The 25,200-nt window shown below is 39.6% G+C and overlaps 2 protein-coding genes and 1 long non-coding RNA gene across 5 annotated transcripts in view; 1 reads left to right on the forward strand and 2 right to left on the reverse strand.

Annotated features, from left to right (window-relative positions):
• Positions 1–6,532, forward strand: part of LOC120628692 (tip elongation aberrant protein 1-like) — a 30,883-nt gene extending 24,351 nt beyond the window's left edge. For both annotated transcript variants that reach the window (XM_039897254.1, XM_039897255.1), the window contains exons 2-7: positions 852–1,013; positions 2,230–2,384; positions 3,325–3,520; positions 3,772–3,918; positions 4,243–4,395; positions 4,637–6,532. In XM_039897254.1, the coding sequence (XP_039753188.1) occupies positions 852–1,013; positions 2,230–2,384; positions 3,325–3,520; positions 3,772–3,918; positions 4,243–4,395; positions 4,637–5,598 (1,775 nt within the window). In that variant the 3' untranslated portion in view covers positions 5,599–6,532. The remainder of the gene's footprint in view (positions 1–851; positions 1,014–2,229; positions 2,385–3,324; positions 3,521–3,771; positions 3,919–4,242; positions 4,396–4,636) is intronic.
• Positions 6,533–9,096: 2,564 nt separating this feature from the next.
• Positions 9,097–12,322, reverse strand: LOC120628879. Its single transcript, XR_005658977.1, has 2 exons — positions 10,466–12,322; positions 9,097–10,288 (listed from the first exon to the last, which is right to left on the reverse strand). It is a non-coding gene; the product is annotated as an uncharacterized LOC120628879 (long non-coding RNA).
• A 196-nt stretch (positions 12,323–12,518) lies between these two features.
• Positions 12,519–23,532, reverse strand: LOC120628845 (double-stranded RNA-specific editase 1-like). 2 transcript variants are annotated; one of them, XM_039897481.1, is made up of 11 exons: positions 23,388–23,532; positions 23,042–23,100; positions 20,604–20,672; positions 19,955–20,044; positions 18,774–18,867; positions 17,072–17,193; positions 16,584–16,695; positions 15,189–15,302; positions 14,363–14,526; positions 13,731–13,959; positions 12,519–13,381 (listed from the first exon to the last, which is right to left on the reverse strand). In XM_039897481.1, exons 1-11 carry the CDS (start codon positions 23,401–23,403, stop codon positions 13,299–13,301), a joined length of 1,152 nt encoding a protein of 383 aa, XP_039753415.1. In that variant the 5' UTR covers positions 23,404–23,532; the 3' UTR covers positions 12,519–13,298. The 2 variants fall into 2 exon arrangements, with proteins under 2 accessions (XP_039753415.1, XP_039753416.1); XM_039897482.1 differs by lacking the exon at positions 20,604–20,672.
• Between the last annotated feature and the right edge of the window lie 1,668 nt (positions 23,533–25,200).

Consider the following 25,200-nt stretch of genomic DNA (forward strand, 5'->3'; position numbering starts at 1 on the left):
TCCGTTGAAACCGTTAATATATTCGATATAAATAAGCTGCGTTATATATGGCCGTCTCCAGGATGCAAGCTAACTCTATATAAAATTTTGCTAAGATTGGTTTAATTGTGAAGTTTTGCATTGCGAACAAAGGCCGGGAACAATATCCTATTACTTTTTCATGGTAAAAAGTATACTCTGTCAATCTTCAGGACGCAAGCAATATATTATGTATGTAGGGATTGGCGCAGTGGGCAGCGACCCTGCTTTCTTAGTCCAAGGACCTGGGTTCGATTCCCACAACTGAAAAATGTTTGTGTGATGAACATGAAGGTTGATCTGGATGTTTATATGTAAATTAAAAGTATTTATGTATATTATTCATAAAAATATCAATTTGTCATCTTAGTATCTTAGGCTAGATGGCGATGTGTATTGTCGTAGTACATTTATTTATTTGTTTATTTACGTTGTTATGATTAAGCCGAATAAAGGAAACAAACAAATATAAACTTTCGCATATTGATAAGACACGCCCGTCTGTTTGTTATAACTCTGCCATCGGCTTTTGTTAAGAAATAATTATAGAAAAGATATTGTAAGAATTTCAAGGAAATCTATATAACCTGTACGCTCGTTTGCCCATACTATACCTAACGCTATTGTTAATTCTTAAAGAAGTAGGGAGTTAATTTAATAATAAAATATGTTATATATTAATAAAAGTATGAATCCTTACTACTGGTTACCGGCTTATGTTAGTTGAGTAACAAACGAAACTCCATTGCCTTTATGTCGCAAGGAGACGGCCTCTTGACTCCTTGCTGGCACTGGCATGCCACAGGCAGTAAGTGTGGCGTCGCACCTTGCAGATGACATGTGGGCGACGGTGGAGAGCGGCGGCGCCGAGCGCGCGGCGCCGTGTGCGCGCGGCAAGCACTCCGCCACGCTGCTGGGCGGCCACGTGTACGTGCTGGGCGGGCGCGGCGCGGGCGGTGCCGTGCCGCTGCGCGACTTCTGGCGCTACTGCCTCGGTGAGTGCCCGCGGGGACGGCCACGAGAGGCTACTCGAAATGTTTTAAAACAATATTGAGAGCATCCCCTCACGCCACTGAACTCCCCTTGATTGCATAATACGACGCAGGACACCTTCATTGCATAAGACTAGACACAGCAGTGCCTCCATCGAAATTAATGGTTTAATGAAACGCTGACAGAATTAGGTCTCACAAGATTAACCATTGTATTAAAAATACTTGCTCTATCTATTATTTACCCCATCTTTTCTGCGGTGAAGAAATTCTTTCATATTCCATTTCTTAAAAGACGTTAAAATATGTACCTACCTGTTTATGTCACGCCCTCCATTTAATACGTATAATTTATTAACTAGCTCTATAAATCCCGCACCTAAAGGAGAGAGCATATCCGTGCGGAAAAGCACGCAGGTACGTAGGTGAAGCTGGCTAAATAAATGTGATGGGATGATGTGGATTGTCGAGCACTCAGTTGCACGACAAATAAAAGGTTTATCCTATAAGCAGTAACTCATGAACTAGTCTCGACCTAATTAGCGAGTGTCCTAGAGAAGTGCTGCAACCAGCGAGAGCCCTTGACATCGCTGCCGCCACTCCGCGCCAGGCGTGCGCCGCGGGCGATCTGCGCGACTGATAACACGGGAGCAGTCGCTCTACAGAACTCTACAAACGGAATATCCCTTCTAAAACTTTATTGAGGACGTTTGACATGGTTTTAATTAGATAACATTTTTCAAAGAAAAAAAAAAGTTTCTTACCGAACGTTGTCGCTGAGCATATTACTGGTATCAAGATGGGTGCAAGATGGACAGAGCTATGCGCGGAGTATCCCTACGAGACCATTTCATCTAGTTGCAAAGCTGAATTAGGCCAATAGACATTTATTATTTCAGGAGAACTGATTGAATTGCAAGTCGCTGGAAACAAACGGCTCAGAGTTACTTACAAAAACTCTATAAAAGAGTCCAGCAGCGAACGAGAATCAATCAATGATAATGATGTTATAGGGTATATTTAAAAAATAAGATTCGCAGAGGCACAGGTGTGCTTTAACCATCAGTTAGGTAACTTTCAAAATATAATTAATATTCTTACAGGCTGCTTTGTAAAGTTAAGCCTGTCTGTTCTCTGACTCTACCACCGATTGGAACCAGCAATGTCCTGCTTGCACCATTAGGTATCAGTTAGCATGTACCTTACTGTCGTGTCGCAGCCACGGGGCGCTGGGAGCGGCTGGAGGCGCGCGGAGAGCCGCCGCCCTCTCTGCAGGAGCACAGCGCCACGGCGCACGGCACCCGCCTCTATGTGTTCGGCGGAGAGGCAGGCGCGCTGTCCAGCGAGACCCCGCTCTGGATATATGACACGGAGGTATAGAATGTGTTTCTCTTACCAGAGCCATAGATGACGTGTATACATTGAAACTTATTTTATTTATTTATACATCAAGTTCAGAAAAACAAAAAACAGACCCTTCAAGAACGTAGTAGGATACAAAAGACGGCCTTAACGCTAGTCATTAAGAAATTCATCAAATGTACAGTAACCTCGCTGGCTGCTGCATTACATGTGTTTTTGCACATTTTTTAAATGTTACGTCCAGAGTTACCTTAGGAATCACATTGTAAAAGCGTATACTCAAAAGAAACTACAAAGGTTGTCTGCACCTTTCGCAGACGATATGCAGATATCACTAATTTATGTCCGTTTCTGGCAAGTCTATTGCTCTTTTTTCGGTTTATAAAGACTAATAGGTATTTTGTCTCACAAAAACTATATTATTAAAAATATATTGCAAAGCTACTGTAAGTATACCTATTTGTTAAATTTGCGATTCAAGTTTATATATCCATCGTACAGCTCTTTTCTGAAGTATAAATATACTTTCAATATCTGCAGCTTTTCCCCACAGCAAGATCCCGTAGGACATTATGCTGTGAAAATAGTTGTTTCAACATCGGTATGCTGCCTAATTTTCCTAATTGCATAGGTGGCTGAGCTGAGTTTACTCGCTAGGTTTTATATATGGGTACTGCAATGTAGCTTACAATCTAAGGTCACTCCTAGAAAAACAGTAGAGTCTTCTATTTTAAGTATTTCTCCATGTATTATGATGTTTATATTTAAACGCTCAGTAATAGAAATAGTAGTACTTCAAGTACAACTTGCAAAAGTGGCAATAGACTTTGTCACAACAGTTGTAACAGTATCATTTCTCTTAATGAGACAAAACACATTTCCTGCCACATTCCACTGGCGAGTTCTTAGTGTGTTTAGAGCCCAAGCCTAAGGTGGTGGGTGGTTTCTTCAGAGCCAGATATGGCGCAAGCTGGCCGGGCAAGCGGGCCCGCCGGCGCGCGGCCGCGGCGCCCGCAGTGGCGGCGGCGCCTGCGGGCCGCGCGGCCGGCGCGGGCACTCGGCGCACGCGCTGCGCGACTGCCTGCTGGTGTTCGGCGGGTACAAGGACCTGCGGGGCTCCACCAACGAGCTGTGGGCCTTTCACTACGGTGAGTTAGCTTTACAGCTCGCTTTCCTACTATCCATAAATTTGTGAAAACACCTGTCTGTTTTAAAGATAACCAGGTAAACTGGAAGAAATGTAATGGTAAATGGCCTCAAGCCATTTGATTCGTATTTGTGCTTGCAACCATATTGTACTCTATAACTGATCTTACCCATTTCTTGTTATTCTTCTTCATGAGCTTTGAACGCCTGTGAAAAGAAGCCGCAAGTAGTGTCACCGCTGTGTGTCGCGCAGAGTCGGAGAGCTGGCAGCAGGTGCGCACGAGCGGCGCGGGCCCGGCGCGCCACCGCCACGCCGCCGCGCTGCACGCGTGCCGCCTCTACGTGCACGGCGGCCAGAGCGACCTGCGCGCCTGCGCCGACCTGTGGCACTACGACACCCGTGCGTACCCGCGAGCCTGCCTCACTGCCGGGCTTCCGACGGTCACACGCGATGCCCGGGACCGGCGGCTCACTATTTCTGCTTCTTGCGGAGAAGAGGAAAGCAGGACAATGTTGCTGTTACGAGATAAAGAAATATTTTCACCAGCAAAATTGTCTCGTGTTAAGACGCTTTTCTCATTCTTTTATCAATTAAATGTTATGATAAACTATACCCGACCCGGTATAGTTAATATTATATATTTGGTAGATATAGCATAAAAACTTATTTATATATTGCCTTTAACGAGTTGCATGGTATAAATGATTACCATTTGCTGTGCAGTGTCCCGCGTGTGGACGCAGGTGCGCACGCCACCCAAATTGTCTCCGAGCGCACGCAGCGGGCACGCCGGCTTGCGCGCTGGAGCACATCTGTACATCTTCGGCGGAGAGACCAACGGGCACCCTACCAATGAGTTGTGGAGGTTCCACTTCGGTATGTGCACCCTTCTCTTAGCCTTACATGCTTTTTCAAACTTTTATTTTTATTCTGAACTACTTTGTTACGACGTAACAATAAAAAGACGTAGGAATCATCTTAAAAGGATGCATCTAACGTGCTTACCTAGCAAGGCGCGACCTTTTGCTTGAACAATGCAATTTGGAGAACTATCGCGGCACTTAGGTAGGTACTAATGAAATATCAAACGCTTAATCCAATTATTTATTTCTTGCAGCTACTGAGACATGGGAGCGTATAGTGCAAAGCGTCAAGTGGCCATCAGCGCGCGTCGACAGCCGGGCTTTGCTCATCGGCGGAGCGCAGTCGGGGCGCGTGCGAAGTGCGCCCATAGCCCCTCTGGCTAGAACCGAGAGCCAAAGCCGAAGCAGAGCTGAAGCACCCGCGGGATTCCTACGGGAGATATCTAAGCTATCCAGCTTTCACATCCGAAGAGCGGCTCGTTGCTCCTATACAGTACTAGCCGGAGATCAAGATTCCACGGAAAGTCTGGTCAGGACTGAACACTCCTCCCTATCCAAGTCTCGCTCGGCCTACGTCATCGACGAAAGGCAACCGGCCGACGGCGACGAAGGCTCGCGCAGAGACGACGACACCGACGGGCGGCGATCGGAGCTCTCCCGCGAACCGATCTCGGTACCTGACTTCGCCGACATGATCCTGCCCACGCCGGTGCTGACACCCGCCGAAGCGACCAAACTGGTCTATCTAGACTCTGACGAGGAGCAGGATGTGAAACGAGAAATAGCGGCGATGAAACGTAGCACAAACGGAACTGCTACGAAGAACAAAATCGTGCCGATCTCCAAATCGGCGTCCGTCAAATTCACCAGAGAACCTTTCACCGAAACGACCATTACGACCGAAGATGAAGCAGACATGTCTACCTCCGACTACGCCAGCGCCGAACGAGTCAACCGCCTGTCCGGAGCATCCTCGGGCTTTAGTAACCCTCATTATTTAGGTCCGGATATAAGGAACTTAGGTTCCGCGCTAACCCCGGATTCGGGCGTGGGTCCCGGGGACATAGAACTGCAAGACTTGGGCGAGAGGCGAGCTCGGAGCGCTTCGAGAAACGGGGAGAGGCAATTGCATTTATTATTAGTAGGAGGCAAGGAGCCGCCGCATTTGGCTTTGCTGCAATGCCCTCTGTCGATGTGGAGTTTCAAACTGCTGTAGGTCATTGTGTACTCTCTTGTCGATGTGGCGTTGCGACTAATGTGGATTTTACTACTATTGATGATTAGTATTCTCTGGAGATAATTGATTAGCCTAGTGGTAAAATCATTAGGATATGCGGACTTTTGTTTGCGGTATATGTCTAACGGACGATTACAAAACATCCAGACAGATGGACTTACATCCGGAGTCCGGATATGCTCAGCCCACTGTATACAAATGTATTAATTAGGTGTAATTTAGATTATTGACGTCCATTTATAGAAATAGGGAGTGAGAATCCTTTACGCGGTTTATATGTACCTACACTAATGTGTTACCTTAAAATTAACTAATGATAACCAGTTAGCCCAGCGACTTATAAGAAAAGGAAGGTAGTTATATTCATTACTGTAATTAAGTATGAGTTTACGGAATATGTCATATTTTTGCACGCTTTCTGATTGATACATGAATTAGCAATACCAATTATTAGTTGGCCACCCTGGCCGCATCGCAGTGCTGTGCGCTGGGAGAAGAACAGTATGACGCGGCGTTTGGACACGCACAGAGGAGACTCTCTGATTAATTTGTTACTAGTTATTCTTGAGGTGTTGCTTTGTAGATTTGGTATTTCGTGCTCTGGAGTTAGACGTGGTCTGCAGCCAGCCTTGGATATACGATATTCCCGCCAGGGTTAAAAAATTGGTATTAGCTCTACCTTAAGAATAAAATAAAACTCAATAACATTTACAGGTAAACCTCCACATAGATCCGAGGCTATCTACCATTTCGCTAAGTAATTACATTTGATATATTTTTGAGAGACTAATGTAATTAGACTCTAGATTCCAAAATGCCCATTATTATTAAGAAATTTATGTATTAAAACTTGTATTATTATTTCTTATGTAGACCTACTTATTAACTTCAAAGTCGTATTACTCCTTGAGAGTATCATGTATAAAATTCAAAAATTCAAATTTCAAAATTCATTTATTTCAAGTAGGCCTAATACAAGCACTTTTGAAACGTCAAGTCTGTCCGTGTGTAGTGACTCTATCACCGGTTCGGAAGGCAGATTCTACCGAGAAGAAGCCGGCAAGAAACTCAGCAGTTGCTCTTTTCCAACATCAAAAATTTAAAAATTTTTTTTTTTTTTTTTAAATTTTAAAAATTTTTTTTTTTTATATAAGTAAGTACCTAAGTATATTTCCATGCATGGAATAATCAGCCGAATGGTTATCAGCCTGCCTATACAGAAAGGAAAACGTTTCTTTTAACAATTTTAATTCGTGACAAGGATGTCATTCATGTTTGTTAATGTGAATTCGGCGCATCCATTGTTTTCGGGGGTACAATATAGTGCCAAGTTTTAAATATTTTAAATACTAATTAAGGACTTTATTTTTCAATGTGTTTTATTTATTGTATTATGTTAATTTATTACATTTATATTATTTAAAGTTATTATTGTTATTTCCTGTAGAATACTCGTTTATTGTTAACTTTTGCGTATGTGATATTTTTTACATTGATTATTGTTGTGTTTATTTTTCTTTGTAAATTATAATTTACAAAGAAAAATAAAAGTAGGAGATTAAAGGCAAGCGCATAACGGGAACCCTTTTTCCCCCAAAACATCTAGCGGGATTTCCCCAATCGATCTTTGAACTACACTACAACAACTGTGGCAAGACGGTCTTAGTGAGATGAGACTGGTAAAAATCCAAATATTGTCTAATCACGTATTGTAAAATATCTGGCAGTTCAGTTTTGTTTCTTATAGATACTGTCCGTTCAATTAATAAAGAATCAGCCTTTATACTTGTTTTCTTTGGTCTACTCATTTCATTTGCTTTCATAATTAGCTATAATGACATAAAAGAACTTCCTCGTTAGTCTACTTGTATAAGAAGGCAAATTCAACTACGGATCACCGTGATTATGCTTAAAGTATAAGTAACTACTGATCTTGGCGCGGTGCCGAACGAACATGAAATATTTATTTATTTTACTAGGTACACTTACAACATAAATTTTTTTTATCACTTAAAATATCGGGATCTGCTGTGAATGTCAATAACAAGTGTACACATCATTACAATGTATCGTCATGTATACAAACAAAACAATATGCAAGTTCTAAGCACACTCGCCAAACCTACCTACTCCAGAACAGCTAGGCAGTCGCCATTTTTCTCACCGGGAAAACAATAAAATATTATCTTCTCCCACAGCTTTTTCACTCGAAACATTGGCGCACAGGTGGATGATATCCAAACAATACCAAGACGTGTAATAACAAACGGGGTGAACATGTCCTATTCCATTAGCCGTGCAAAAATTCAAAATTCATTTATTTCAAGTAGGCCTAATATAAGCACTTTTGAAACGTCAAGTCTGTTTGTAGTGATTCTACCACCGGTTCGGAAGGCAGATTCTACCGAGAAGAAGCCGGCAAGAAACTCAGCAGTTGCTCTTTTCCAACATCAACAATTTACATTTTGCATTTTAACATTCATTTTTCTATCTTGTGAGAGCTGAAAGCGGAGCCGGAAGCTTCCAAGCAACCTTGTCATTAAAAAATTCATCAATTGTATAGTAACCTCGCTGTAATAAGTGTGTTTTAACAAATTCTTTAAACTTGTGCATTGGCAGGTCCAAAATCACCTTAGGAATCATATTATAAAAGCGTATAATCAATCCCACAAATGATCCCTGTACCTTACGCAGACGATATGCAGATGACACTAATTTATGACCATTTCTTGTAAGTCGACTGTTTATGTCCACTTTTTGTTTATAAATACTAATATGTTGTCTTACAAATACTATATTGTTATAAATATATTGTCAAGCTACAGTAAGTATGCCTATTTCTTTAGACTCCTCACGGAGGGATTCGCGTGCTCAGGTGGACACGTTAATTTTATCCCTTGCTGGGAAGTATAATCGGGGAGATCATTTTTATCGCTCATGCTAACCTATATTAAAGTCCGAAGAGTATTAAATCGGTTGAATGAGTGAGCAAATGGACACGAACTACCGACGTCCCAACTCCTTGTCTCGCCCAATAGTGTGATAGTGGACAGACGATGACTGCAATTACCACGACATCAAGTGTCGAACTGCTGAATCTCATTACCAACACCCTCAGATTTAGGCCGAAGTTCACCACGCTGGCCAAGTGCAGATTGATAGAATCCACACGGCTTTGAGAAAGGAGAGACTCTCATGCGTGCTGGTTTCCTCGCGATGTTTTCCGTTACCGTAAAAGCGAGTGATATTGGCGTTGCTTACACTAAAATCGCACAAAACTGATAAGTCTTAATTACTAGACTAGGCTTTCACCGCTTTCTAAAATGTATGGCGGCCATCTTGAAACTCTCCGTCTTGTCTAGAGTCAATAAAAGTACACTTGAAATTTCAACCCTACCTATTACGTTTCATAAGATACAAACCACTAAACGTCAGACGAACAGCCTTCGGGCAAGTGTTGAAATAAGTACATTAAAGCACATTGCAAAAATTTAATTAATTCTCTATTACATACAATACCACAAATACACCTCATAGTAATGAGTCACACAGATAAGTCTATTTAATTTCATGATTGCGAGGTATTTGAAGTGGCGCGGACATCTTCAAGCTATAGCCGGGACGTGGCCCTACATTGACATACATATAATGGTGTGAGAGCCACTTCTCTATAAACCACGTCTTTAAATTGTACTTTTCGTAGATTTTACATCCATGTTAGTTATTGTATGTTTATAAATTAAATTAATTTGAATTTTGCTGATTGGAAAGAATTCATATATGCCATTTTATTTTACTTGTCCAGTAATTGAAACAATTTAGGTACTGCAAGTGTATAGGATCTTTTAAAAATATCAAACCTCTTTTTATTCATTTTATTTTATTTTTAAAATATACTTTACACTTAAAAGTTGTGAAAAAAATGGTTTACATTTTAAGGCATGTTTGTGGCGTAATAAATTCAGTAAGGCTTTAAAAAAATCTATTTTGCGGGAAAAGGACAAAACGTCCGCCATTTAAATTTATATTAGGACTTTTATTATTGACTTGGACCTTCCGGTGCTCATTCATAGTTATGATGATACATGGGTAAAGGAAATCGTAATCTGAACTGCGTTTCGAGTTATTAAATAATGTATATTAATAAATAAATAAATGAATTTCACACCTAATATTCTTAAAATATAAGTAATTCGATAAATATTCATACATGAGAAAGAATAATTTACATGTTTACAAAATTGTTTGATGAAAAAATATAAAATGTAGATTCCAACTAGTATGTTGATTAAAACTATTATTAATGACTTCACTTTTTTAAATATAATTAAGTTCTTCATTACTATCCACTAAATGTACTGTTCTTTTAGTTTTGCGAGCATTCGTTGCGCAAGCGTTTGTCACGCAAGGACATATTTTTGTTATTTTTTTTTTTTTGGTAAAAACTGCTTACTAAAAAATTGTCCTCTTAAGAGAATGCTTGTTTCGCAAACGAATGTTTTTGCGTGACCTATGAGTACGCTTCTTACGGCGACTGTATAGTAAAAATGCGCAATAAGTGCCGAAACACAGCGTTTCCGGCTAAACTCGATTTGCATTGCGTTACGCGAAGACCGTACAGTTACAGTAAATTTTAATTTTAATTGTTAAGAAAATTTTAAAAACACACCTGCATACAGGAATGAAAAGATTAACATTACATTATAAGAAAAGTTAGAAAAAAGTGTATTGTACTATACGTCATTACTTTAAGTGTGAAATGGTGTTGCAGTCGTGTCTCGTGTTACTTGGTTTGCACTCAGCAATATAATAAATGCTGTCTGTTTGTTAATTTTTAAAAACACACCTGCATACAGGAATGAAAAGATTAACATTACATTATAAGAAAAGTTAGAAAAAAGTGTATTGTACTATACGTCATTACTTTAAGTGTGAAATGGTGTTGCAGTCGTGTCTCGTGTTACTTGGTTTGCACTCAGCAATATAATAAATGCTGTCTGTTTGTTAATTTGTAACCTATGTTCGGCTCGACCGCAACGATCCTAATGAAATTTGGCACGGAGACAGGTAGGGTGCACCTGTGGAGCACTTTTTATCGCGAAAATATTTAAATACCGTATAATACAAAGCTGACTTCTAATAGATCCTTATTCACTTCACAGTTAATACCACAGACGCATCTCAAAAGGCTAAACATATGCATTTCTACTTGACTTTTAATTGAAATTGGGGTATTGAGAAACCACCTATATAAAATATCATTAACAATCGATTTATAGATATAACTTATTTAAAAAAATAAAATAAACTTATATTTCACATTTCATATAAAATTAATCTAAAAATTGACAGCCCTAACTAAAGTTAATGACTTGACATTTGCACCTGTATAAGAATGAGTCATTTTCAAACAAATGCACATGTGACAAACGTGATCAATGTTTGTGACTAAACTGATACGTGACATCCCAAATGTGAGTTAGTTACATTTACTGTAACGTAAACTGAAGGTAGGTACACGAATACTTTAAAAAAATTGCAAAGGGATCAAATCAACGTTAAAACGCCATCTTTATAAAAATATAACAATACGCCTTTGTTCAAGGACAAAGCGAAAAGTAAGTCAATGAGACAAAATATAGGTAACTTAAATAGTCAATAATATTCATAAATTATGCACAATACTTATGTATTATAAATCCGTAGTGCGAATTATGGTTACAATTTGTACCTTTTTAACTTTCTGCTTGTGTAAACGTTTCAAATCAAATCAAAGTTAATCCCATAATGTTCTCAATATGCCATGGTCCATGGTGCAAAGGACATTTCTTTTTAAATGAGCCATAAATGCAACACGATCTGTTTTTAATTACATAATATAATGAATACGTCGGATAAGCATTTTAAAGCAATATACATTTTTCGAAAATGACCCATATATGTGCAAATGAACGTATGTGTCAATATTATGTAGGAACTTAATGTTTTTGTTGTCACTGCGAATTTTTCATGAAAACATTGCACAGCTATTGCTCTCGCGCTCAGTGTGTTTCGGCACTTAAATAAAATATAAGTTATCTTAAGATAAAATTCAAACTATCGTGAGTAAAGTTCATTACAAATATGTAATTGACGGCTGAACTAATTTGAATTTTCGTAGAAGATTGCCAGACTCGTTTAGAACCCATTCGGGGCTCTTAATCATGAGCCTGCGCGACGCAGCATTTCATACACTGATGCGTGCAATCCGAGCCATCTCAGCGGACTCTGCGGTCGCACGGACAGCATAAGATTAAGTGCACCGAAATATTCACGCAAGTTCAGCTGTCAGTCACACGTGTTAAGATATAAAAATAAACTACCCATTTGGTAGAGTGAACGTGTAACCTATGTAGCAACATATACCTACGCACATGACATACACATTACAACAATCTTCACATTACTCTAGAATCGATTAAACTGATTAAGTTAAATTATCAAGAGATAATAATAATTACATTACATTAAAATCTAATGGTAAGGGTGGTCAATCAACATTCAGCTTGCCGAGCTGTGCATGGCCAAGTTCCTTGATACTTATATCTGCACATATACAATGTGTAAATGAAAACCAAAATAATTCTTCACAGGCGTTAGAGGTACATTATGCAGTCTCCTCAGACTTATCTGTGAAAAGATTTTAAGTAAACCACTGCCATAGTTTTTACTGATAGAAATTAGATACAGCCCTACCATCACATGAAAATTTAAAATCATGTGACTCCTGTCACTTTATTAGGTACGAGTTGCGTAGCGTAGGTACTCTGCGCGTGTCGGTCTTTTATCTTCAATAGGGTTGTCATAAGTAAACACTTGGAACTGTTTGAATTCGTTTGTATGAAAAATTAAATATGCTTCTTTTGATTTAATATTTTTACAAGACGACTCCTTATGAAATATACTTATGCGTCCTTCAATATTATTTCGTAATTCTTTTACACGTTGTATATGTTTGGTATCAGACATGTTTGTTTAAAACTTCCAGAAAATCTAGTGTGCTGAATTAAATGCTTTATTTTTTATATGAAACATTTATTGTGGTGTCAGACACTGCAACTGGCATAGGCAAAAAATTTAACTTCCCTTTCATGGGCTAAAATAAGAAATATTATGTATTATAAAAAACTAAACCTATTGTTTTTGATTATGCCATATTTATTCCCACTGGTAAACCAAATTGAAATGTATAGTTTCTTTCTTATAAAATTGACCTCTGGACATTTTACAGTCAGTAAGCTCAGCGCTGCAAAGCTCCATGTTGATTGAACGCGCTAAGAGACTTGATACTAAATACATTAAAAGTCAAAACGACTTTAATAATGGGCCCTGATTCTCTATTACATTTGAATCCCAACAGTCTTAACGCATATTGCTACATGTTAGAGTTGGCATTCTATACGAATGTAAAGGCGTCATATTGTACTTCGGAAAATGCACTTCATGTAACAGTTCTGTATGACAAAGTGTCATAATCCATTGATGTAAGCCATGTTTGTCGTGTCGTAATGTAGCTTTAGCCGCCCCAGGAAGTGCTACAGCCAGCGGCACGGCGCGTATGCCGGGGCGTCACGGTCGGTGCGCGGCAAACAGTAGGTCGCAAGTGGCGACGCAGGAGTCGGGGCGCGGCGCGGAGCGGCCTACACGGCGTCGAACGTGACGCCGAACAGCGCGGTGCAGGCGGCGCGCGCGGCCTGCTTGCGGGCCTCCTTCTTGTTGCTGGCTGCGGACAGAGGGCGGCACTGCTTACTGATAGTGAGAGTGCGCGCAGTAGCCGCGGGCCGTGCTATCATTATTATAACAAATGCCAAAGTCAAAAATATATTCATTCAAGTAATAGGTGGCACTCTTGATGCATACGTTATATGAGAATTACACATAAAAGTAATGCCGTATTTTTATATCACATAAACCAATGAATGAATATGCATAATTCTGTTGGAATAAATCTATAGTGAAATTCACTTATATGTCAAAATGGTTGAAGCTATTGAAAATAAACAGGTGATTTTTTTTGTTTTTCCGGAATAGTATGCGAAAGTGCCTTCGTACGATTGCGTGTGGTTCCTCACCCGTGCCCGTGTAGGTGGTGCCGTCCACGTCGATGCCCATGGTGAACAGCGTGTGCGGCGGGCGCCCGCCCTGCACGCCCAGCTCGCGGTACTCCAGCTGCGGCCGCATGTAGGCCAGCAGCATGGACGGGTGCATGCTGGCCGCGTTGTCGGGCAGCGCGCGCGGCTTGGGCGCCTTGGCCTTGGGCGGCGCCGCGCCCGCCTCCGCCTCCGACGCCGTCTCCGACACCTGCGCCCCGCACTGCTCAGGGAGGTCGGCTTACGCGACAGCGGTTGCAAATTCAAGTCAATTCCAGTAGGCCTCATTTGTAACCACTTCCATTGATATACTTTGTTCAAAAGCAGCAAACTAACGTCAATTTAATAGAGAGAAGCCTGGTTTGATTACAGAATTATTCGATCATTGACGATCGATTGGCGCAGTGGGCGTCGATTCCCACAACTGGAAAATGTTTGCGTATTGTACATGAATATTTTTCAGTGCCCGGGTGTCATATACTTATGTATATGAATTTAAAAAATATCCATCAGTCATCTAAGTACCCATAACTTAGATGACTGATAGATATTTATACGGTGTAGTAACAAATTTTGCATTTGAATACGCAATGCTCCCCGGGGCGGGCACTCACGGAGGGGTTGGGTGTGCGCAGTTGCGGCACGCGGTGGCCCTCGTACTCCCACTCGGAGAACAGCTTGTGCAGCGCGAACGACGCCAGCTGGATCATGGGCAGAGTCTCCTCCTCCGCCTCGGCGTCCGGCGCCTCCGCCTCCGCGCCCGCCTCGCCGCCCGCCGCTGCACATTGGAACGTCGGGACTGCGCCACCACATCCGAAACGGACGTTCACCGCTGGACTTGTAGGTAATGACATCCGCCCACCTCGTCGGGGGTCTACACATGTTGCGTTTACCGGTCGCCATTCCGGCACCTTTGGACGCCCATTGCCACTTGCGACTCGTTGAGCCATGCCGTTAGTTCTGGTTCACAGTATTACAATGAGAACGGGTTAAGGCCATAATCCACCACGCTGGCCCAGTGCGGATTGATGGACTCCACACACCTTTGAGAACATTATTAGGAACTCCCAGGTAAACTCACGATGTTTTCCTTCACTATGCCAATCCAAATAAATGTGTAAGCCGTCACGGGTCGCCTGGCGGATGTCAATCATTAAAATTGTTTTGTATAAGTTATATACATAAAAGAACAGATGATAAAAAAAAAAGATAAAGCATTACAATATAGTTCCATAAAATTATGACTTTTTATCAAAAGCAAAATGTAGGTTAAAATACCACAACTCTACCGTGTAGTCCATATATTCGATCATATAGCGTGGCGATGCGTCGCCACGGCCTTATTTACAAGGTTTACCCTCGCGTATAGATGTTCCACATCAAAACGCCCCTAACTCAGAACAGTTGGAGGTTGCCGCGAGTGGAGTCGCGTGTGCTCACCGGGCTCGGCGGGCTCGGCGGGCTCGGGCAGCAGCACCCTGGCCATCTTGCGCAGGATGAGGTCGCGCACCGCCTGCTCGGCCGCCGCGTTGCGCGCCGTCAGCTTGGTCTCGCCTGCACAGCGCGCAGAAGTGGGATCACGGACATGCTTTACAGCTACGTTATTTACTGCCTCTCACACTTTGCTGCGAAACCGAAACGCTAATAGTTTTTGAGTAAACAACTGCCTTAGTTTTCACTGAAACAAATACAGCTCTAACGTCACATGCAAAATTAAAATCATGTGTCTCCTGTCACTTCATTAGGTACGCGTCGCGTAGCGTAGGTACTACGCGCGTGTCGGTCTTTTATCTTCAATATACTCCCATGCTTTAAATCATCTTACAGTTAGCTAATGACATAATAACCATTATACTATAAAAATGGATACTATAATATTGTACTGAATTTCATTATAACACTTCTGTTTTTTTTTCGCTCCCTTCTGCGCAAAGGTTTTTACACAAACAGCCAATTTCTCTTCTACTCGGTGGTATGTGTACGAATTAAAAAAAAAAAAACAGTCATTAACGCGTGAATTTTAATAATTGCACTGTACAAAATAAATAATTATTTTATTAAAAGTTAATACTTGGTTTATTTGTCTACACCCAGTAATGGATGATTAACACGTAGGGGTATAGTATATCACGTGATGATATAGTATGTGCTTTTTTAGGCTGTGGACTGGCTGTTTTTAATGTTAACAGTATACTAACCGTTTCAGAATCTTTTCGAAGTTTCATATTATGGGAATAGCTAAGTTTTCTATACAACTGTTCGTAATTAGGTATTTAAAACACTCATGTGATACTATTATCGTGTTTTAATACCCCTTATTATACAAGAGTTACATAACTAAAAGGGTTTTGTGTATTGTTATCCTTAGCAGTAGTCAAATAAAATAATTGTAAATTTTTCGACATGTTTTTTATAGCAATAAATAACGAACCAAGCAGATGTCCCACCCGATGGTAAGTGGAAAACCATTGCCTATAAACAGAGCAACACTACAGCCCATAGCCCTTGACTGCAATCTCACCTGGTGGTAAGTGATGATGCAGTCTAAGTTGGTAGCGGGCTAACCTGTTAGGGAGTATGGTTAAATCCCCCTAATTGGTTCGTACGCGACATCGCATCGGAATCGCTTAGCGGTACGACCTTGTCGGTAGTGTGGTAACTAGCCACGATCAAGACCTCCCAGCAGACCAGACCAGAGAAATATCAGGAATAATTTATTCACAGATTGTCACTACCGGAAATCGAACCCGGGACCTCCTACGTAAACTAACAGCGCTCACCATTGTCAAAATTACTACTACTAAATGTGAAGATAAATAAGCATATATTTCATACCGTATCCCTTGTAGCTGTTGCCATCCAGCGTGAGGTCTGCGCAGAAGCTCTGCGCAGCGTTAGTCCGGTAGTACTGGTGGCCCGAGTGGCCCACGTTCTCCACGTGGAATTGCTGTTCAAATTAAAAAAACTATCTTTTCATACAGGAAATACACTCGAGCAGGGACTAAGGAAGGAAACAAGGGAAGTCACAAGCTATTCGTGTAATACAAAGGAAAAAAAAAATCTCAAAGTGAAGGTTTTTTACTCTAACTGGCGCTGTCGGGGTACGAAACCGTCAACTTAGCTTTCAACGTCCGTCAGCAAGACAGAGTTTGCGGCTTTACATATGAAGCTACTGGTACGATTTGCGAAATTCTGTGACTTTACAATGAATAATTGTTAAGTGATTCACTTAATAGTGCCGGTTCCAAAAAGTTGTTTTCCTTTGTGAATTCTATTTAATAATAATCTGGTGCCTCAGCATAGATGCGCCGCAGGGCACTCACGTTGGACACCTGCTCCTTGGGCATGATCTCGTTGAGCACCATGAGCGCGCTCTTGGGCGTGAGCAGCTTGCGCAGGTTCTCGTTCTGGCGCCGGCGCCGCTCCTTGTTGGAGATCTTCTTCACTGCAATTGTAAGGGGACTGATAGCTCCGTTCGCCCACTCGAACCGAAGGCTACGAGGGCTCTGAACGCGCTCAAAACTCACAGCAAATTAATATTAAGCTATGAAGTTAGAGCGATTCACTTACTAATTCACAAACTTATTGAGATACATCCCAGATTTAATTCGCTAATTTGTCAAAAAATAATATACAATTGCCCTTAAATGAATCAATTTTATGTAGCATTGTAAACTGCACCGACCAGTTTATTTTTGGTTACAGCCCATTTTCTTATTGAATTTTGTTAAGCTTCTATGGACATAAATTAAATTTTGAAATATGTACTGACTGTGCACCCCGATTTCATTAGCAAGTTGAGTACTCGACGATTATAATGAGGTGTTAGTATTGCAATAACATTTGTCTAATATGTTATTTACACTCAAGGGAAAAGAAATAATAATAATATCGTGCAATTAAAGGGGGCTTAGTTTCTCCTATTCCCTGTTGCCGCGCTTTGGCAAATTGAACTTATCCATGGTCATAGGATCTAATCGGGGAATATAATTTATGTTCCTGCCTATGCTAAATAGTCTTGGTTCAACAGCTTTTAAACTGCTCTCGGCAACCCGGAACCACGGTAAAGGCCACATTGGAACCTCCACACGCTAAACAAATACACAAAGTATTAGTTGGAGTAAAACACAAGAATCACTTTACGTATACAACGTGTAACAGAATTAACAAATTTTATTGAAGAATGCATAAGTATATTTCATAAGGAATAATCCTGTAAAAATATTAAATCATATTTAATTGTCCATACAAAAGAATTCAAAACATTCTAGTTTACTTATAACCCCAATTGAAGATAAATGACCGACACGCGCATAGTACCTGCGATACGCACCGCGTACCTACTAAAGTGACATGAGTTACATAATTTTAATTTTGCATGTGATGTTAGGACTGTATCTGATTTCTTTCAGCAAAAACTATGTATGTAAATAACTAAACAAACACTATAGGGTACATAATGTACTTCCTCGTTGACGGCCGATTGGCGCAGTTTGCAGCGACCCTGCTTTCTGAGCTCAAGGCCGTGGGTTCGATTCCCACTACTGGAAAATGTCTGTGTGATGAGCATGAATGTTTTTCAGCGTCTGGGTGTTTATATGTATATTCTAAGTATTTATGTATGTTATTCATAAAAAAAAATATTCATCAGTCATCTTAGTACTCATAGCACAAGCTACGCTTACTGTGGGGCTAGATGGCGATGTGTGTATTGTCGTAGTATATTTATTTATTTATTATTTATTTATTCTAAAACCTGTGAAATATTATTTCGATTTTCTTTTACACGTTGTATATGTTATAATTGCTCTTCCAAAACTCCTCTCTGAAGAGGCTCAACTGTGGTTTGGATAATTGTATGGTTGTATAATTGGAAACAACGGGGAACGAGTCTCTGTGCTACTTAGTATCTACTGCCATCATCAACTCGTCTGCCCAGCGTGAGAGGACATGCCTTTAGTCCAGCCTTGGACTGCTATAGACTATTGATGATAGTTGGAAAATCCCATCGTTTCCGAAACTCACCTCCCAGCAACCTCGCCTTCATCCACGGCGGCCGGTTGTCCTCGGCGGAGTCGCTTTGCTCCACCTTCATGTCCACGTCGGTAGCGGCCGGGCTCTGGACCAGATAACGATCAAACACTGAACATACTCTTCACGAGCAAAAGAACATATTCACACAAAAATCCTACATATGCCCCGCTTCGCCATGACTGTACTATTTCTATAATATCTTAGATGATGTTATTAATGAAAAAGTTACTGCATGAATGAAAGACATACATACCAACGAAATAATAGCTTTTTTTAGAGAAATGAAATTTAATATTATCTGTCTTGGAATAATCATCATTATTAATCCAAGACAGATAATTTTAAATTTTAAATGAATGCATATAAGCCTTGCATGGTCACTTTGCCAATTTAACTCTATATTATGGTTGCGATACTAGCAAATTTATCTCTATTTTTTTTATAAATAAATAGTAAACACTAGGATAGGGATTGTAACTTAAAATATAATGAGGGGCAATCAGTCACAAAATAATTATTAAGTTTTAATCGGTTTTGTTCTAACAAAATGATTTGGAACTATATCAAACAGCTCTGACCGATTTCTTGCACGTGTAAACTTGGAACGAATACACGTCAGTGCTCCGCTCGCTACAGCGAGATCGAACGCAAGGTGTTACTGAACCCAGTAAACGTATACAAAATAAAACCGCTTCTGTATTTAACCAGTTTCTGAACGTTTAGTATAACATCAAAGCAAAATTGACCTAATTTTACTCGATTTAAAGTAGTATTGTGTATCCTGTTTTATTATTTTGCCAAGAGCAAGTGAATTCGAACTTTAAAGCAAACAGCCCGATTTCCATTTTACTCTGACGTTACAGCGTTCCAAATTACAAATAGAAGAAACGCATTTTCGATAAGGGACGTACAAAATATCTTATACTAAGGCTACTATAAGACTACAGGACATGGTTCTCTGATACCGAACCTTGAAATAATAAGTTAAAAAAACCTTTTCTACGAACGAATAAACTATTATTGATTTAACCGATACAGTAGTTACTATTTATCAATCCCTTATAGAAAGAATTGGCAGTACCGCACGTTTTTACTATTAGTTGTAAAGACTTCAACGGTCCTGGAATAGCATGAAGCACGTAATCATTTGGCATGCCCGTCGGGGTACTCACCACTGCTGTTTTCGGTGGCGGCGGTGGCGGCGCAGGGGACGGGCTTTGGAATGTAGAGTAATTCTGTGCTGGGCTATTATTTACCACCGGCTATAGAAAGAAAAAAAAATGTTTTAAATCATTTAACAGTATTTATATATACAGTGTACCAGTGTATGTTTTTTAAGCACAAAGATACTGAAATACCCTAATTTTCAAGATATCCTTAATGATCTTTCTGTCGATTCACATAGAACAAGCCTCTTAGCACATACCTGGTACCAGTGACCTTGAGACAGCCTGCAGTCTAAAGTGTAGTGTCTACTGCAACCGTTACCCATTTTATTTATAAATTATATTACAGACACATATTACACGTAAGATCCTATGATCTTACGTGTAGTGTGAACGGAAACTACTACGGCAAGCTTACGCGGAGTCGTATCGAAACTGTTTTAATGTCGTAGTAGTAGTAAGTAAACTTAAATAACTAGCTTTAACGTCGCTTATTTTACACTATTTTTTTTTTTTTAATTGTTTGAAAAGTTCCTTTATACACAAGACTTAACGGTACGATCGACGTGGAAATCTTATACAAAAGAAACTTACATAACCTTACGAGGACTAAATTAAAACAGGCCAGGCTACCTCGTTGGTACGGAGTACTTACAATTTGCGGTTTGTTGTACTGCACGGGTTGCAAAGTGCGCGGCTGCGCCGGGGAGCCGCCGTAGCTGCCCTGTGGACCCGCCGACAGCTGGCTCAGTCAGCCGCGCTGGCAATGTGCGCTCGCACGCACTCACACACACGCACCCACACACTCACACACACGCACCCACACAGACGTTCATACATCAGAAGTGGGATTGTTGAACAAAGGTATCAATTATACCAAGCTTGAAAATTTTGACTCCAGACAAAAGGTAGCAACACCTTCAATCAGTCAGAAGGGTGGAATTGGTTCAAAACACTATAGATGTTACTTTAGTTTGTACCTGTGCATTGAGCAAAGTAGATATTTCAAATCAATAGTAAAAATTTGCAAATGAGGGGTGTTGTGATATATTTCGATGATTTTAGTTAGATGAGTTAATAATTATATAAACAGCAATCACAACTTTCAGCATCCATATTGCAAATTTACTAAAGGACAGAAAGTTCACACAATCTTACAAGTCATACACAAGCGCACATTACCATGTTCCACCATGTTCTTACCATGATCCTGACACTCTAAAATTGTACATCCTCTACTCAATAGCCGCAACAAAGTAACAAGTTTTGCTGCGATTAATTAACTCCAGTTACAATTTGTAGAGAACAGTGTCATGCTAGGAATGTTGGGCAGCTTACTGTTAGGTTAAGTCTAGAGAAGCCGGTATGTGCACGAAACTGCCGCCTCGTGACCATAATGTATTCTCAGCCCTCAGCCACCCTCGCAGAGGCCTTCACCGCGCCCGCAACCACGCACCATTGGCTCAACTTACAATTCCCACTTAACATTGGGAGTAGTGAAAGGCAAAGTGTCTAGTCTAAGTATTTAATGAAAATTCTCACAAAGCAGGATCAAAACAGACACAACCAAACATTGGATCATCTACAAAAGTGAAACAACCACATTGCATGCAATTTCACCGTGCCAATGTGGTTGCAAAGTCTCTCAGGTAGTAAGATAACCAATTGTGACATTTAACTCTTTACCTCTCAGGTAGCGTACAGTATAAGCAATGCCTTGGTGGACGCCACATATCGTAAGAGATTGTAAAGTGTTGAACTCTCATCTTGTACGATATAGGCAGAGGGACAAATGGTTTTGGCGCAATTAGAGAGTGGCTGGCGACTTTGTACGGCCAGTGCCAGGGGTCAGTGGGCTCTGCAGTGTGCTGTTAACATACAGCTCAATATTCATATTTATATTTTACTACATATCAACATACAATATTTTATATTTTATGGGACAATATTGAATTATCCTAAATTACCTTTTTTAAGAGAATGAAGATACCATGAGGCAACAGTGAACTCTCTGTGAGAAATTATCCAATAAACTTAAATAAATACATACTATGTCAAAACAAACATTATCATAAATTTTCCTGATTTAAGATTGCACATGTCCCAACAATATAAAACAAAGTATATACAGTAGAGATTCTATAAATTCAGGTTATGGCAATTAACCAGTTAGCAAAGGTGAATAGCCATAAATTCACCATAGAAACAATGGTGTTTAGAATTAATAACAGTAAACTATTCCCTAGTTAATGTTGGGTTTTTCTACCGCAGCTGTGTTTTCCAAAACATCTGAAAGCTTACGTAGACAATCATTTTAATTTTAAACCTATTTTACTCTATAAGCAATGTGAACACTTTTACTTATTACAAAGAATACTTTGATTGCACAATATCATTTTAATCTAAATCATACAATTACTCGCCATAATTGAATGACAAATAAATTAGTAGTTAACCACATTATATTATCTAGTATAAATACTTCTAAGCTACTAAGCTGTTATCAATTTTTGTTTTTGTACTATACTATAGCAAGCAATGGGATTGGGAAATATGCTTGTACTCTTGATTTTTAATGTACTACAAAACAGCAGAAATAAAACATTATCAGTGTACACACCCGCAGACCCAATGGATTTGTGCAGCTTTGAGTTAACTATGTTTTGGGAATTGATTTATTGCAAGTATATATTTTAAGATCTTGAAAAGCAAGTGGTAATAACTCATTTGTACTACAGGCTGTATGAAACACAACTTAGCAAAATAAACTTGTGTACAGAACACATTAGGGCAGCCTGAAGTTAGCTCTGGATAACACACATGCAATCCATGTGCCTTTTGACTTAAAGACAGCAACAAAGAGAGGCTTGCACCCTAAACTGCATACTAAGCAGTGTATTTTCGTGGCCTTTAAACCTATCTATCTGTATCTTGTTTAACATGAATGTTAATCATCAAAGCAATAGCCATTTAAGACTTTAGCCAGCAAGTTCCAAAATAACATGGGTAGTGCCCAGTAGTTATAGTCATGGCTCGTAAGGAGCGACCGACGCATTTCTTAGGTCTATACAAGGCATGAGTGGCAAAACTTACGTCTCCAGCAGCCACAAACTGTCCCGTCGTGTTAAAACGGCCGGAATTGCGGGAATTATCTGAGTAGAAACGAACAAAACGTTAAGTTCTGCACATGCTCCATCGAAAAATCAATACACAGTCAAGTCCTAGTCGTAAAATTATCATAATGGGTCGATTGTAATACCAGAAGTCATCTGGTGTTTTGTGTATTTGAGACCTTCCTATAACGTTTTGCAAGACCAAAGTAATATGAAACAGCTCATTACAAAGTTATTCGGTATTTTTTTAATTTTCGCAGCAATGGCGGAATAGGCCGCAAACAGTAGTTGTCGTCAAACCGTAAAAGTACACTAACCCTACTTACATTTATTGTAAGACATGACGCGAATTTCAATTATCAACACTTAGAATTGAAGAATATTCATCAAAATATAATATTTCAGTTATTATTATAGTTTTACTATACCCCGCTACGTTTTTCGCACTTTTATTGTCAAACGAAAGTCAAAATGGCGGTTGATTTAGGCGTCATGTCAATGCCATATTGTAGTTTACATTCTCTCTGGCTAAATGCATTCACAAATCGCAATGCAACGTAGACTGAGTAATAATAATCTACGATTCAGTCAGCATTCACAAAAATAAGAAGTGCATAAACGCAGCACAAAGCTCTCAAAAAAGTTAGTTTTTAAAAGTATCACTTAAAGTAGCACTTTTAACTAACTAACTTTTTTGAGAGGTTCTCAATAACTATTAGTCTGCATACATATTATTTATATACATTTTTCTCAGACATTTTTATTACGTTCACGTATCTTTTTTGGAAAAAATTAAATTTCTACTTGATAAATAATATGACAATGATCTTTATTTTAGTCTTATGTTTTTGCTAGGTAATACTTGTGTAACTACCCTTAGCTGCATTTAGTTATGATATGTACCTTCCATAGTGTACGCGCATAACATGTTATAGTTTTAAGTTTAATGTTTTCTCTACCAACGAATTTTTGTAATTCTTTTGTGAAATAAAGACCATATTTAGGTATGTAGGTAATTATTTTTATTTGTAGAGAAGTACATTCGAACTATATTAGTCTTGGACCTTGGACTTCGTAGAAATAGTTACCAAGGAACATTTTAACCCTTTAAAACAACCAGTTAAAGTAAAGGTGAAAAAGGACAAAAATATTAACTTTTTTACTAGAATAGCACAGGGGCCATGTTTACGAAAGCCCCTATATCCTGTACACCACTACTAAAATAAATCCTCGAACGAAATTTAGCAAGATCAAAAGCCACGGTACAAAACGGATGTAAAGTGGACAGAGTTGCATGGAACTGGAAATATGTCAATTATTGTTTTAAAAAGCTGGCAAAGGCTAGAACTATGGAGGGTAGAGGTAAGGAGAGTCATCTGTGTATATGAAAAAGTGTCGTCAAAATGTATTAAATTAGGATGGCGCCACATTTGCATCAGGGTAACTCTTAAAAGAAGCGCCAAATATAAATATTGTTAGAGTAGGCTTGAAAAATAAACAAGGAAGTATGGAGATACAAGGAAGTAAGGTTATATTTACCACAATATTTTGTACAACGTAAGTTGTTGAAATTCTCAATAATTAACTACTTTAGTCGATAATGACATTAAATTTTTTAACTCGGCATACTTCAATTCATCTACGATTGCTACATTCATACCATACCCTGTGCATCCACCAGCGCCATTGTGGAGGATTTTTGAACTGTTATCTCTCCTTACCTCTACCCTCCATAGCTAGAACCTAAAGTTGTAAAAGAGAATGTCAATGTCAAAAAAGAACACAACTAGAAAAGTAACGTTACTTCCTTGTATCTCCATACTTCCTTGTTTATTTTTCAAGCCTACTCTAACAATATTTATATTTGGCGCTTCTTTTAAGAGTTACCCTGATGCAAATGTGGCGCCATCCTAATTTAATACATTTTGACGACACTTTTTCATATACACAGATGACTCTCCTTACCTCTACCCTCCATACGTTAGGGATGAGAAGTACAAATAAATCGATCTTTATACTATGTATGTGTAATCTATAATTAAGAAATTAAGGCGTACTGGCATCGCTAAAAGCAATATTATTTAAATATTGTGTTATCTTTTTTATTGGTAGTTAGAAGGTAGAACTTGGCTAAGTTTT

Source organism: Pararge aegeria, chromosome 13 (assembly GCF_905163445.1).
Source record: "Pararge aegeria chromosome 13, ilParAegt1.1, whole genome shotgun sequence".
Classification (NCBI taxonomy): Eukaryota; Metazoa; Arthropoda; class Insecta; order Lepidoptera; family Nymphalidae; genus Pararge; species Pararge aegeria.

Coding starts and splice junctions, on each gene's coding strand:
- LOC120628845 (XM_039897481.1), bottom strand. Junction 18,868..19,954: donor CGCCACCGAAAACAGCAGTG/GTGAGTACCCCG, acceptor TATCTGGTCCAG/AGCCCGGCCGCTACCGACGT. Junction 13,960..14,362: donor TGCGCACACCCAACCCCTCC/GTGAGTGCCCGC, acceptor TGCGGGGCGCAG/GTGTCGGAGACGGCGTCGGA.